Genomic DNA, 15,249 nt, shown 5'->3' on the forward strand with positions numbered 1-15,249 from the left:
GAGCTAAAAATCTTTTTTTTTTAATATTTATTTTTCAATTAGAGTTGACAGTCAATATTATTTTATATTAGTTTCAGGTATACAGCATAGTGGTTAGACATTTATACAATTTATGAAGTAGTCCCTTCAAATAATCTAGTACCCACCTGGTACTATGCATAGTTATTACAATATTATTAACATTATTATTGACTATATGCTGTACTTCACATCCCTGTGATTACTTTGTAACTACCGGTTTGTACTTCTTAATCTCTTCACCTTTTTCACCCAGCCCCCCAAACCCTCTCCCATCTTGCAATCCTCGGTTTGTTCTCTGTATCTATGAATCTGTTTCAGTTTTGTTTGTTCATTTATTTTGTTCTTTAGATTCCACATATAAGTGAGATCATATGGTATTTGTTTTTCTCTGACTTATTTCATTTAGCATAATACCTTCTAGGTCCATCCATGTTGTCAAAAATGATAGGATTTCATTTTCTATGGCTGAGTAATATCCCATTGTGTATATCTACCATAACTTCTTTATCCAATTGTCTATTGATGGGCACTTAGGTTGCTTCTATATTTTGGCTATTGTAAATAGTGCTGCAGTGAACATAGGGGTTCATATATTTTTTCGAATTACTACTTTGGATTTCTTCAGCTAAATACCCAGAAGGAACTGCTAGGTCATACAATTGTTTTATTTTTTAATTTTTGAGGAATCTCCAAACTGTTTTCCAGAGTGGCTGTACCAATTTGCAATCCCACCAGAAGTGCACAAGGGTTCCATTTTCTCCACATCCTCACCAATTTAGTGATGATAGCCATTCTGACAGGTGTAAGGTGATATATCATTGTGGTTTTAATTTGCATTTCTCTGATGATTAGTGACATTGAGCATCTTTTCATACGTCTTTTGGCCATTTGTATGTCCTCTTTGGAGAAATGTCTATTCAGATCCTTTGCTCATTTTTTAATTGGATTGTTTTTTTGGTGTTGAGTTATATATGTTTTTTATGAATTTTGGATATTAACCCCTTATTAGATGTATCATTGACAAATATCTTCTTCCATTCAGTAGGTTGTCTTTTTGCTTTGTTGATGTTTTCCTTGCTGTGCAAAAGCTTTGTTGTTGTTGTTGTTGTTGCAAAAGCTTTTTAGTTTAATGTAGTCCCATTTGTTTATTTTTATTTTCCTTTTGTTTCCTTTACCCAAGGAAATCTATCAAAAAAGATGTTACTAAGGGCATGTCAGAAAGTATACTGCCTATGTTTTCTTTTGGGAGTTTTGTGGTTTGGGGGCTTACATTTAAGTCTTGAATCCATTTTGAGTTTATTCTTGTATATGGTGTAAAAAGGTGGTTCCATTTCTTTTTTCTTTTCTTTCTTTTTTTTTTTTTTGCATATATCTATTCAGTTTTCCTAACACCATATATTGAATAGAGTGTCTTTACCTCATTGTGTATTCTTGCCTCTTTTGTCATAAATTAAATGACCATATAGGAGTGGGTTTATTTCTGGGCTCTTTATTCTGTTACATTGATCTATGCCAGTAACATGCTATTTTGATTGCTATAGCCTTGAAGTTTAGTTTAATATTAGGTGGCATGATACCTCCAAGATTGCCATGGCTATTTGAGGTCTTTTATGTTTCCATATAAATTTTAGGATTATTTGTTCTAGTTCTGTGAAAATCGCCATTGGTATTTTGATAGGATTTCATTGAATCTATAGATTGCTTTGGGTAGTATGGACATTTTCACAATATTAATTCTTCCTATCCATGAGCACGGTGTATGTTTTCATTTATTTGTAGCTTCTTAAATTTCTTTCTTCAATGTCTTATAATTTTCCAAGCACAGATATTTTACCTCTTTGGTTAAATTTATTCCTAGGTATTTTTTTTTATACAATTGAGATTGTAAATGGGATTGTTTTCTTAATTTCTCTCTCTGATGGTTCATTATTGGCATATAAAAATGCAATCAATTTCTGAATATAAATTTTGTATCCTGCTACTTTACTGAATTCATTGATCAATTCTAATTATTTCAGGGTTTGGTTTTGTGGGTTTTTTTTTTTTTGGTATAATCTTTATGGTTCTCTGTATATAATATCATGTCACCTGTAAATAATGACAGTTTTACTCTTTTCCAATTCAGATGAATTTTATTGCTTTTCTTATCTGATTGCTGTGGCTAGGACTTCCCTAAGAATCTGTTGTGGCCTGTATAGAATAGATCAAACCAAGTATGCTCTCAAAGGCTGTTTGTTAGCCGGCGGCTGTCCTGTACAAAGGAGCAGCCCCAAAATGCCATGTTACAAGGTTTTTAAGTCCTAAATCCCATTCTTCATTCTATCTTAAACACAAAGGTCTATCTTTCTCCTATTCACTACCTGTCAACCCACTGGTCAGGTGTGCAAGCGGGGAGTACAGAAGCAGAAAGCTTGTTGTTAGAATGTTATGTTCCTATAGGTGATTGCCTATGTTCCCATGGGCAATAGCCAGTATTCTCATGGGCGATGGCCAAACAGTAATTTTCAGCTTATATACAATTGACTATTTCTCATGCCACGCAAGCAGGGTTACACAGGCTAAAATTGGCAGTTAGCGTATGAGCTCATTGTTACAAGTTTCATGATTAACAGAATGTAGTTAGGGGTTCCAGAAACTAGGCCTAAGGTATAGACTTCCTTTGTCCAGTTTCAGGTTTTAATTATCCTTTAACCCTTTCACATTTCAGCAGGCTATCACAAATCTTTATCTCATAAATTCTCCTGAGTTCTCCTGGGTAGGAGAAGCACTCTCAAATAACTGAGATCAGTTCCTAGCAAATCCTGAGTGGGAAAATTTAGTTTCTGACCTGGGAAAAATAAGCTACATATCAAAGGAATAGAAAGACCTGGCTAATATATGTGAGACTGATCTTAGAAGGAAGCAAAACCCCCTGATATGGCAGTGAGGGGCAAGAATGGCAGAATATAAGACTGGCTAATGGCAGAGATTTATGGCAAGTTGATTATGGGGATGGGATAGATGGACAGCTCACTGGGTGATCTTCAATTTTTATATTTTAAAAAAGCAAGAGCTGGTAAGCAGAAGACTGACATCAGCTGCCACAATGGAAAATTATGGTCCCTCATCTAGGTTTTAGATCTAAGTTCACAGAACCAGAATCCCTTGACCACAGGGAGGCCATGTCCCCTTAAGGAATGACTGCCACTGCACCATAATTATATATAGTAAATATTCCTCTAACCCTTTCCCAAAGGGATCTGTTGCCATTTGCCAAGATAACTGTGGATTGGAAAAAGGAAGATATTCAGACTTTTCAAAGATTGTTAATGATATAAAGTCTGAGCTGGCACAGAAGCTGAGAGACACAAATTATCATCATAGTTCCTTGGTTAAAGTAGGGACTAAAGGAGGCCAGGTGATATGAGGAGTTTAGCCTAAGTCCAATGGGTTCCACAGACTCTGACAGATCCTCTCATTGATTCTATGAAATCTGGAATAAAGGTCATTATGATAGGACGAGCCAAGTGGAAACCCCTGAAACTGCCTGTTAGTCAGGGTTCTCTAAAGAAACAGAATCAATTGGAGATTTTATATATATATAAATATATATATATTTTTTTTAAGAAATTAGCTTATGTAATTGTGGAGTCTTACAAGTCCACGATTTGCAGAGTAGGCCAGCAGTTTAGAGACCCAGGGAAAAATTAGAGTTACAGCTCAGGTCCAAAGGCAGACTGCAGGGAGAAACCCCTCTTCTAAGGGGAAGTCAGTCTTTCTTCTCCTAAGGCCTTCAACTGATTGGATGAGGCTTACCAGATTATAGAGGGTAATCTGCTTTACTTAAAGTGTACTGATTTAAATGTAAATGTCATGTGAAAATTATCTTCACAACAATATCTAGGCTACTGTTTGACCAAATATCTGGGTACCATGGCCTAGCCAAGTTAACACATAAAATTAACCATCAAACTGCCCTACAGTTTATTTCCACAGTAGTATTTCTGATCTAATATCTTAGCAGAGGTTGTGTTGCCCATCATATCCCCCTTCAATTCATCTGTCTGGCCGCCAGGAAAACAGATGCATCATGGTGGATTATGGATGAACTACTGAAAACGTAACCACGTGACAGCCCCAATCAGAACTGCTTTACTGAATGTGGTATCTTTACTGGAGCATATCAGCACAAGCTCTAGCACTGTGTATAGTTATTGATTTGGCAAATGCTTTCTTTGCTTTTTTATTAATTTATTTTAAATTATAGTTCAATATTATATTAGTTTCAGGTACACAACATAGTGATTAGATACTTATATACCTTACAAAGCAATCATCCTGATAAGGCTTACTATCCATTTAACACCATACATAGTTATTAGAATATTATTGACTATATTTCTTATGCTGTGCTTTACATTTCTGTGACTTATTTTATTTATTACTGGTAGTTTCTACTTTGTAATCCCCTTCACCTTTTTCACTCATCCTTGCAACCTCCACAAATATTTTCTTTTTAATGCCCGTGAGAAGAGATCATCAAAGGCAGTTTGCTTTTACTTCATAATGTCACAGTGACAGCATCTTCTTTCTCTTCCCTCAGGGCTTTGTTAACTCTCCAGCTCCCTGTTATAATGTAGTCTTCAGGGACCTTGATCACCTTGACATTCCACAGAACAACATGCTGGTTCACTACATTGATATCATCACGCTCATTGGACAGGAATAGGAAGTGGTATAAGCACCATGTTTGCCAGAGAGTGGAAGATAAATTACATGAAAATTCATGGTCCTGCACATTGGGAACATTTTTAGAAGTTCACCAGTTTGGGCATGCCAGGATAAGTTATCTTTCCTCACACATTCCACCACTTAGAAGAGGCTCAGTGTTTAGTGGGCCTCTTTGGATTTTGGAGGCAGAATACAGACACTTAGAACTACTTCCCCAAGCTTTTATTGAGTGATCTGGAAAGCTGCCAATTGTGAGTGGTGTCCAGGGCAAGAAAGGACTGTGTAGCAGGTTCAAACCATAAAATAAGCTATGCTGTCACTTTGAATTATATGATCCTGCATATAGATGGTTGCCGGAGAAATTCATCTGGGATAAAGATACTGTAGGGAGTCTCTGAAAGCTCAAATAAAAGGGATGCAGTGAGAACCCTTAGGATTCTGGAGTTAGGCCATATTCACCATGGTCCACTTGAATAAAAAGGTCCTGATGTGTCACTGGGCCCAGTAGTGACTGAGCATCTGACCACTGGATGTCAGGTGGTGCTACGGTGTAAGCTAGATGTTATCAGACAGGCACAGGCAGCAATCCAATATGACTGAAGGTGTACATTCAGGGCTGAACTCAAAGAGCCCAGAAGGCATGAGTAAATCACATGGACAGGCAGCTCAGACTCCCACGGCACCTAATTCTGTTGATCTGACATCTCTTTTTTAACTTGTACCTATGGCCTCTTGGAGGCTTCTTTGCAACCAACTAGTAAAAGGAAAAAAGGAGTTGAAACCATTTCACAAGTAGGTCAGTAAGGTATTTTGGCACCATTTGGAAATGGACCACTCTATTGCAGCCCCAGTTGGGGGTATCCCTGGAGGACAATGGTAAATCCTCCCAGGGAACAGTATACTTTGTCATCTCCTTTGTATGGAGGAAGAGATGGACTGAGGTTCAGATATATACTAATTCCTGATAAGTGACAAATGACTTGGCTAGTTGATCAGGGGCATGGAAAGAAAAAAATTGGACTTTTGGAGATAAGTAGGTCTGGGTAAAGGGCATGGGGATGGAGCTACAGGAGTGGGCACAAAACATGCAGATCTTTGTGTCTCACATTAATGCTCACCAGAGATCATCCACTGCAGAAGAAACTCTCCAGCCAGATGGTCAGCCAGCCTCTAAACTTAGCCACTCTGTTGCTTTCAAAAGACCCATAGAAAAGTGGCCATGGTGGCAAGGAAGCTATGAATGGATCCAACAACTTGGGGTCCCTCTCATCAAAGTTGATCTAGCAACTGCCAACAAATACTCAACCAGGCAGCAATAGGAAGTAGTATAGTAACATTGATCAGGGAGAGCAGCCTGCTACCTGGTGACAGGTCGTTTATATCACCTCTCTTCCACATTGGAGAAGGCAGTGATTCATCCTTACTGGAACTCACATTTCTTGTCCATAGTGCTTCTGTAAACATCACCATCCAAAGGCTTATAGAATGCTCAATCCATTACCTAGGGCCAGAGGATCCATTTTATGACGAAAGATGTATGACAATGTCCACAAGCACCTGGGCTTCGCTGGTCTTACCATATGCCCATTACCCATCGGCAGCCATCCTGAGATAGCAATGGAATGAAATGACTTGATTTCCACAAGTCTTAATCTCTTCTGCAAAACGAGGATTATAAACAGTATATGGTACTTCATGAAACTATTGTGGGATTAGAAAGGGATCATGTACACAGAGCACTTTTCATAGGCGTTGGCTTGCAGCAATGCCTACCAATAAATGGTAGGCATTATTATTAATTGAACTGAATTGTGAAAGGCCTCTGGGCCCCAAGAGGAGCTGGTGGTCAAGCTTCACTAAACCCAGCATGGCTGTGGATTCCACTGTAGTGTGACCCGCTTTGAATACTCTTGGCTGTTCAAAGCTTTCAGTTTGAATTACATTTTTTTCTGCCAGCAGAGAATGCAGAGAGGCTGTCACTGATCCAAGCTAGAAGAGAAAAGAAACTCTGCAGAGTGCAGGAAATGGAAACTCTGACAGGGATTGGCAAATGATAAGGAGAGGGAGGGCAACAGTCTGAGTGTGATTATAAAAGGTCAGCCTTCAGCCTGAGAGCAGTTGCTGTTATCTACTGCTGCTCACATCTATCAGCAGGCTCTGGCAGGAAGACTCCTTCTCTTCTTTCTGCAAGAAAACCCCAGAAGCTGTAAGGTATGGATCTCAAGTGGTCACTCTCTGCCAGGCTGCCTGCCAGTGAGCCTCCTGCTCCGAGAGCCAGGATGCCTATTCTTCAGGGAGGCTATATCCCTGAGTCCCTTTTAGTGTTCTGGGCTAAGACCGATCTGATGGGATGGTTGGGGCTTTTAGGGGGCTGAGGTGAAAACACCAGGAGGCATGAGACTTAGCTTATAGATGCTGAGTCAGCAATATGGCCTTAACCCTATCACTTCTCTTTTTTGGGCTTTAGTTCTCCAACTGAAAAAATGAAAAACAAATTACCTTACCTGTCAATGGACTGGACAATTTTTTGAAACCCGTTTGTTGCTGGATCTAATGTGACAGTGAGTTTATCTTTAAGGATAAATGAAATGATCTGGAATGGTTGTTAAAAGTGTGGGTTGAGGCATCAGTCAATTGCAGGTTTAAGTCTTGATTCTGCCATTTCATGGCTTGGCAAGCTTGGAAATGTTAAACGGTCTGAGCTTCAGTTTCATTATCTATAACAACAGTACCTGCTTCATGGGGTCGTTATGGGAATAAATGACCTTGTGCCATAAAGTGCTGAGTAAGTGCTCAATACATGGGGGATTTTTTGTTTGTTTTTAATTCAAGAAAATCGCATTGAGCCAACAAAAACCACATTATAGGTGAGTATGGGGGCATATGTATTTTTCTATTTTGTGGTGTAATAGAAAGAACATAGATTTTGAATTCTGACAGTTTTGAATTATGTCCGGGCTGCACAACTTACTGTGTGTCCTTGGGGAAGCCCTTAACCTCTCTGTGCTTTCCTTCTGAAAAATGAAGTTGATGTGAGGCCAGTGTTTGGTGCCTGTAAATATTCAATGTATTGGAAGAATAAGTTTATCAACAAGCATTTTTTTAGAAAATTCTATGTGGCAGGCAATGTTCTAAGTGCTAGGGGCATACTGGTAAACGGTTTCAAAACTCACGGCCAACCTCTGAAATAGGCTCTATTAATACTCCATTTTAGGGATAAATAAATTGAGGCCCATAAAAGGCTCTATTAGCCTGCTTGGGGTGACATGGCCAGCAACAGCAAAGTCAAGGACAGAAACCCCAGTAAAGATACTAGCTGACATCATTGAGCACACGCCATTTCCCAGGCACCTTACCTCCTTCTGGGTAACCCAAGAACATCACCGCGGTTGTTGACGCTAGGAAAAGGAAATCCCGTGGCTCCTTAGAGGGGTCCTGGGATCAGTCCAGAACACCTCGCTGCTGTGTATGGAAAACAACCAAGCAGGTGTGGCTTGGAAAAGGCTCTAGACCATCTCCTTCTCCATTCCTAGGTCCTGCGACAAAGCCTGCGCGCTGCGCCACCATGCGGCAGAAAGCGGTATCGCTCTTCTTGTGCTACTTGCTACTCTACACCTGCGGCGTAGTGGAAGCAGGTAAAGATCTTGGGGCAGGGGAGGACTTTGGGAAAAAGAAGTGGAGAGTTTCAGAGACCCAGACTTGCCCCTGAACTAGAGGAGCTATTACAATGGACAGAGAAGGCTTGTCGTAGCCAGAGTCCCAGATTCGAATCCCTACTCTACCAATTCCTCCATTTTAGACATTTATTTATTCTATGCCAGTAACTTGCTAGGTACGGCGCCTTGGGAAAAGTCTCTTCCCTTCAGTGAGGCTCTCCCAAACGGGAGGACGGTGGCCCCTCAGCTCTGCGGGTGTTCCTGAGCATCATCCACAGAGTAGGGGACCTTGCTCCCAGCTCCACTCTGCTTTGTCCGCTCTCCCTACAGGCAAAAAACGAGACTCCAAGAACTCTGAGGACAGAGGCTCCGGGTTCTGGAGCGCGCTGACCTACATGGCGGTTGGAGGAGGTGGGTGTGGAGGGCCGCGAGTTTGGGAAGGTGGAGCGGGCCCTGGCTGCAGGCACTGCCTCACCGCCTCCTCTTCCCCAGGGCTCCTAGCTGTTGGGCTGCCCGCTCTGGGCTTCGCGAGCACGGGCATCGTCGCCAACTCGCTGGCCTCCTCGCTGATGAGCTGGTCAGCCGTGGTGAACGGGGGCGGCGTGCCCGCCGGGGGGCTGGTAGCCACGCTGCAGAGCCTCGGTGAGTCGGGGCGGACCCTGGGGGGAGGAGGGGAGACACCAGGACCGCGGGGCCCTCTTTACTGTTCTGAGTCTTTTTCACAAGCTAACTAAGCTCTCTTATAATCCCCATCATACAGTGGGGGAAACTGAGGCACCAAGGAGTTAAGTAATTTACTTAAGTTCTCCCAGCTAGTTTGCACCAGAGCCAAGATTCAAATCCAGTCATTCTGATTCCTTCCTTTTAGCCAGGTGCCTCACTGATGCTTTGGCCAAGTCACAACAAGTCTGTTTTCTCATTTGTTAACCAGTTAATCATCTTCGATTTAACATTTTATGAATCTGTTCAATCTCAGAGACCCAGAGTGGTAAAGACAAATTCAATCTCATACCAGTCTCCAGCCTGACTTGCATTTCTTGAGCACCATGAAAGGGATGATACAGAGCTCAGAATGCTCCTTCTAAAAAATGTGCATTTCTCTCTCTCTCTCTTTCTCTCTCTCTCTCTCTCTCTCTTTGTCTCTTACCCCCCCACCTCTCTCTCTCTCTCCTCCACCCTCTTTTTCTTTCTCTTTCTCTCTCTCTATCTCTGAGGCCCCCAAAATCCTGGAGAAAAACCTCCCCTGACAAATGTCTTCTCTGAACCCTCCAGCTTTCAATTCTTAATGACAAAGCCCAAAGAACCAGGCCAGAAAAACAGAGCCCTTCTGAGAGGGGGCCAAAGGGAAGACACAGACCAGACCACACCCCAGCCGTGGGAAATGAAAGGTGTGCACAGGGCTAGGAACAGTCCTGTGCTATAAGATTGTCGTCCTCCCACATGTCACAGGGTTGTGGCAAGGATGAAATCTCTTACTGGCGACCTCTCCCCCAGCACTCACAGAGAGGTCTCCACAAAGGTGGCTGTTATTAGCGTCATTGATAACATCATATATTCACTACAGACACGAAGAGAGTGAGCTGTTATTTTGTCTTTTTCATCTCTGAAATACATCTCTGATTTGAGATGGCAAGTCGGGGGAGGGGGAAGATAGGATTCACTTTGCAGAAGCCCCATCCCCTCTCAAGGCCTCTTTATCTCCATCTGAAGATGAAGCAGTTAGACTTGACCAATGTTTTCCACTTTTGGATTCCCAGGCCTGATGCCTGGGTCCCAAGTGACCTGGCTGTATTTGCTTTACAGGGACCAGTAACTTCATGGCCAAGGCTGGTGCTGCTCTGGGCTATGCTGTCTACACCCAGGTCCATAAAAAGGGGGAGGAGGAAGAGGATGAGTAGTCAGCAGCTCCCAGGAACCGATTCCTCTTCTTCCTTGCTCCCCTTCTTCTCATTGAAGTCTAGAGCTTTCTCTGTTATACTCCTCAAACACACACACAAAAACAATAAACTTCTCTCAGAAAATGCTTTGTCCTTTTGAGTCACCTTGCTACGAGAAGCCCAACAAGATCTGACTCTGGTCTGCCTCATCCCCCTAGAGCCAACCATAGCTCCTGGAACACAGCCAGCTGGTTTTGTCTCTTGGGCCTTGGCATGTGCCATTCTCTCTGCCTAGAATGTCCTTCTGAAGCTCGTAACCCGGCTCAGATATCCCCTCCTCTGGGAATCCTTCCCAGCTGAGCCTCCTGCTGCCCTTGTCACAGAATGAATGCTCAGGCTTGATTTCACAGGGGGCCTGGAGAGGCAGAGCTCAGTTTGTTCTCAGGGAAAGAAGCTTCCAGCTACTCCTCTGATTAGGCAGAAATGTAGACGCCAGATCTCCATTCTCTGAAGAAGCACCAGAGTGGTCTCTCTCTGACAGAGAATAGAAGGTCACTTTTGCCTTTGTCTGGGGGGAAGGGTGACACGTGGCATTTGGAGGGCTCAGTGAGGTCTCCCTTCCCTCAGAGAACTCTGGGGATGAGGCAGACGGTTTGCATCTGAAGCCCACACGCCTTCTGAGTGGGAAGGTAAGGGCAATCCAAGCCCTTGGGGGGATTTAAAGTTTGGGAACCCTGTCCAGGTAAAGCAGGGTGCCAGCACTTAAGCAGAGGAAGGGCAAAGAGGCCCTGAAAATCAAATGGCAGTGAAAGCAGGGCTGATTCCAGCACTAAAGGAAAGCAAGAGAGAATCATGCTGTGGTTCTGGTCTGTGAGTGAATTCCAGCCTCAGTGCCAGTCCAGCCTCTAGGGAGATCTGCACCCCTGGGAGGCAGCTGTGTGTGACCCACAAGAGCTGGTCACAAAAGGTTCAAGCCAGCTGTCCTCAGGCCTCCCCCACCCAGGCCCACTTATGATCTAGAAATTCTTCAATTACAAAAGTGTGTGGGTTGGTGGGTAAGATGTTTGTTCCTGCCCCCAGGTCTAATGCCACCTCAGCAGACAGCAATTGTTTGCCTCAGCTGGTTTGCCCCAGAGAAGCACTGTTTATGGAAGAGGTACATAGGTGGGACAGCCACCAGCTGCACCTCAAATACTGTCTCCACAACTTGTGTCCAAGAGCAGAAGCTGGGCAGAGTCCCCTGACCTGACATGCATCATACAGGCCTGAACAGGGTCCTGCCTTGACTAGGTCCATCCATGGAGGAGCAAATAGATTGGACTTCTGCCCCCAGAGGGAAGCGGGGTCTCAAGTATCACACTTTGTTGAGACTTATTAATTACACCCCAGTTTACCTATAGGGTTGACTTCCCTGAGACATTGTGTATCCTTCAGCCCCTTCAAGGAGAGCACCGTATCTCAGTTATCTCTTCTCCCTAGTGCGCAGAATAGGCCTGGCACACAGTAGGTGATCAATATATGTGGGCAGAATTGAACCTAATGTCAGTCTCCTCCACTCCCATCTACTTGTCCCTTCCCCTTCCCTAATCTTCATGGGAAAGCGTGACTGGAATTCTCGTTCTTTCCCTGGGGGACCCTTGATAATACCCACTGTCACCACCATGCAGACCTGAAGACCCTCTGACACTGTGGTCCATGTAAACATAGGCCCCTAACCTTTTACTCAATATTCTAGCACGGAGGAGTTTTCAAATGAGGCAGTGCAGCATAGTAGTTAGGAATATTCCTCTAGACCCCTGCAGAACTGGGGTCAACTCCTGTATGCCTTAGCACATGTGCCTTCATCTCTCTGTGACTCGGTTTCCTCCTCTACAAACTGAGAATGATAATGCCACACACACACACACATACCCCCAACTAATGGGGCTTTTGCTATGAGATCACATGAAATAATGAACAGAAAGCATCTAGCATGGTGCTTGGCATGTAGTGAGCACTCTGTAAATGTGCTATTATTATGATTAGAGACTTGCATAAAGCAAAGAGGAAATAGCCAAATACCAACCAGGAATGAGATCATCTAACTTTGGAGTCAAGATTTACTCTCTGGGGCTCACAGACTCTGTTCTTTCTTTTTCCCAAGGGTGGACACCCTGCCACCGGGAGCATACATCACCCACTTATGCCTTTGGCATCTCATTCCCTTGAATAGCCTCAAGGCCAAGAGAGATTGACAACTCTGCCCTCAGATTTTAGAGCAGTTCCCAGGCTGAATGACATTGAAAATGACCTGTCTTTAAGGGGAGACTGCCCACCACAGGGTCCCTTTGGGCCTGTGCAGGATAACTCCTTCCTTTCATCCTGTAGGCATTTACCGGGCACTCAGTTTGTGCCAGGCATTGTGCCAGGTGCTGAGGACACAGTGGAAGAGACCCAATTTCTACATAGTTGGAGCTTATAGTGCACAAACTGGGAGCCCCCTAAAGCATCCATGACCCTCTCTTCTCCCTCCCTGTCACCACCTCCCCGCACCCTTGTCAGCTTTCATGGACCACAATCATCCTGTCTACAAAGTACAAAGCAGAATGATGAACATAGACCAGAATTCACTAATACAACAAGTCAGGAGATGCTAATGCACTTTAGACTTCTCTTTGGCAGAAGCATTCAGAGAGACGCATAGCTGAATCCTGGCCCAGCTCCAGGGTGGGACGCCTCGGGCAGGTTACTTGTCCTTCCTCATTTTTAAAACCAGGAGGGTTGGATGTTATAGTCTCCAGGACACCTCCTGCTCTAAAACTGCTGAGCCTGAAGCACATACTTCTGAATCCCCCTGACTCTGTCTGGTCCTGGCCTTTTGAAGAACGGATTTTGTTTTCGAATCTGCCAAAAGCTATCTCGTTGCCAACTTTGGTACTAAGGTGGGTGATGGTGCTGAGAGATGCCATGTTTGGTCACAAATGAGGGTGACTAGAAACTAGCAGAGTGGTTTCTCACTCTGGGACAACCCCTAAGAAAAGTCCAAAAATAGATCCCATCTGTGTGACTGACTGGATGGAAAACAATGCAGAGGTGCTCTTGTCATTCTTCCCGGACCTCAGTGTCCTAGACTATAAAATGGAAGACTCTCATCTAGACCTAGAATGTCTTTCCCAAGTGCTCAAGTTAGAGGTGTCTTGTTCTTTAATAAGATCCCTTTATTTAGGGATTTCTTTTCTTCTTTAAGGGCCTCCCTGGCCCCCAGACCCTTGAAAATCGGCTCATTTCGCGTCACCGCAGGCCTCCCACAATTTCTTGGTGCTATGTGCTGGTGTGGCCACCAGGTGACAGTGCAGTCCCATCCTGGAATCATCATAGGCTTGCACTATCCTTGAGCAGCTCCACAATTACCAATAACCTTCCCTGGGGCAGTGCCCATCATGGATGCTGGAGACTGAAATAAATCCAACCCTGTCTGCAGCAGGAGCTCCTACAGCTGTTGGGAGCGGTGAATCCCGAGGACACTGCAAAACCTGCCCCCTCCTCTCTCTGGGGTTTCCAAACTCTTAAGCACAGCATTCAGGACCCTCTGTACTCAGGTCCCACCTCCAGGGCCACAGATTGTGCTCCTACACCTGAGCCACAGGGATTTAAAGAAAATGAGAGAAGCACTTCACATGCACACTTCACTTGGCTGGGCAGCAGAGGGTGATGCTAGGAGCAGAGCATCCCTGGACCCAGCCTTGAAGAGGGCCTGGGCCAGCAGTAGCTAAAGGGAGCTGAGGCAGAGGAGGCCTGTGGCTTCCTGTGAAGAACTGAAGAGCCACTTCCTTTCAGCAGGTGGCTGTGGGGGAAGGGTGAAGATTAGGAAGCATGGGCTTCCTGGCTTAGGGGAAAAGGAAGGAGACCGCAGGAAGGCCCCCATGAAGAGGCCCAGAGCAGCCTTCTAGTTCCCTTCCCTCTGGGGTCTCCAGGGAGCGGACAGGGCAGACAGGCATGGTTGCACACAGGGTCGCACACTTCTCATGCGCTATGAAGCCACAGAGAGGAGAGTTGGGTTAGAGGCAGGCTCATTTGCATAAGGCCAGTAAAAAAGAAATGGAGCCTTGGTTACTCCAGGAAGCAAGCCCAAGCACCTAGCCCCAAGAACTCAAATCCAAGTACCCATCCATCTTTAGAACCCAGCTCCAAGTACTTGACCCCAAATACCTGCCCCAAGTTCCCAGCTCCAAGCACCAACTCTCCATGGGGTGTCTAATACCCAGGCAGAGGTTGACAGGGACCCAGTGGCTCTTTTGCTGTCAAATAGCCCTATACGAGAGCTTGTCCCAAATCATTCTCTCGGGATGTATTTACTGGACTCTCTTCCCCTGTAACCAGCACTAAGGGAAATGCCAGCCCAGCTATGACAAATAATCACAAGACCCAAACTGGTGCAGTTTTACTGCATTTTTTCTATTTGCATACACTCGTTTGTCCAGAGTAGTACCCAGCCCCGACTCACCCACACCCTCATCCGATAGAGAACCAGATCTCCCCAACAGGATCGGAAGCAGGAGGTCAGGGCTAGGGAGGCCTCCTGAATCCAGCCTTAGGCAGAGAGGCAGAGGCTTTATTTGGAGCCTACCACTCCTTAGCCTTGTACACGACTATCTGGGCTTCTGCTTCACTTCTGTCCTGCCAATAGACAGCCCTCACCTTCCTCTCTCAAGGAGTAGGTGTGAGGAGGATGGAACACACATAGCCTACCAGGAGCACGGCATGGTTCAGCTGCTCCAGATGCTGACCTGAGAAAGAGGCAGAGAGAGGGTCTTCAGTAAGCCATGATTACTCACCCATTCTCTTGGAACCTATTGACTCTCGCTCATTCCTCCCTCAATCTTCCCCACTTCAGGCAAAATTACCTTCAGGCATGCAGGTGCCTAGGCCAGACATGCCCAAAGGCTTTCACCTGTGACCTTCCAATGACAGCTCCTTCTTTACTCTTTGGTTTACATTCAAATATC

At 44.5% G+C, this 15,249-nt stretch overlaps 1 protein-coding gene across 2 annotated transcripts; it reads left to right on the forward strand.

The window, feature by feature from the left end:
• The first annotated feature begins 6,794 nt into the window (after positions 1 to 6,794).
• On the forward strand, positions 6,795 to 10,410 carry IFI6 (interferon alpha inducible protein 6). Of its 2 annotated transcripts, XM_006924360.3 has the most exons (6): positions 6,803 to 6,942; positions 7,199 to 7,292; positions 8,265 to 8,366; positions 8,718 to 8,798; positions 8,880 to 9,029; positions 10,191 to 10,410. In XM_006924360.3, the coding sequence occupies exons 3-6, from the start codon at positions 8,297 to 8,299 to the stop codon at positions 10,283 to 10,285; spliced, it is 396 nt and encodes a 131-aa protein (XP_006924422.1). In that variant the 5' UTR covers positions 6,803 to 6,942; positions 7,199 to 7,292; positions 8,265 to 8,296; the 3' UTR covers positions 10,286 to 10,410. The 2 variants fall into 2 exon arrangements, with proteins under 2 accessions (XP_006924421.1, XP_006924422.1); XM_006924359.3 differs by lacking the exon at positions 7,199 to 7,292 and having other exon boundaries at positions 6,795 to 6,942.
• Positions 10,411 to 15,249: the final 4,839 nt, after the last annotated feature.

Source organism: Pteropus alecto, unplaced genomic scaffold (genome assembly GCF_000325575.1).
Source record: "Pteropus alecto unplaced genomic scaffold, ASM32557v1 scaffold39, whole genome shotgun sequence".
In the NCBI taxonomy this organism is placed as follows: domain Eukaryota; kingdom Metazoa; phylum Chordata; class Mammalia; order Chiroptera; family Pteropodidae; genus Pteropus; species Pteropus alecto.

Coding starts and splice junctions, on each gene's coding strand:
- IFI6 (XM_006924359.3), top strand. CDS start 8,297: ATGCGGCAGAAAGCGGTATCGCTCTTCTTGTGCTACTTGCTACTCTAC. Junction 8,799..8,879: donor CTACATGGCGGTTGGAGGAG/GTGGGTGTGGAG, acceptor CCTCTTCCCCAG/GGCTCCTAGCTGTTGGGCTG. Junction 9,030..10,190: donor AGCCACGCTGCAGAGCCTCG/GTGAGTCGGGGC, acceptor TTTGCTTTACAG/GGACCAGTAACTTCATGGCC.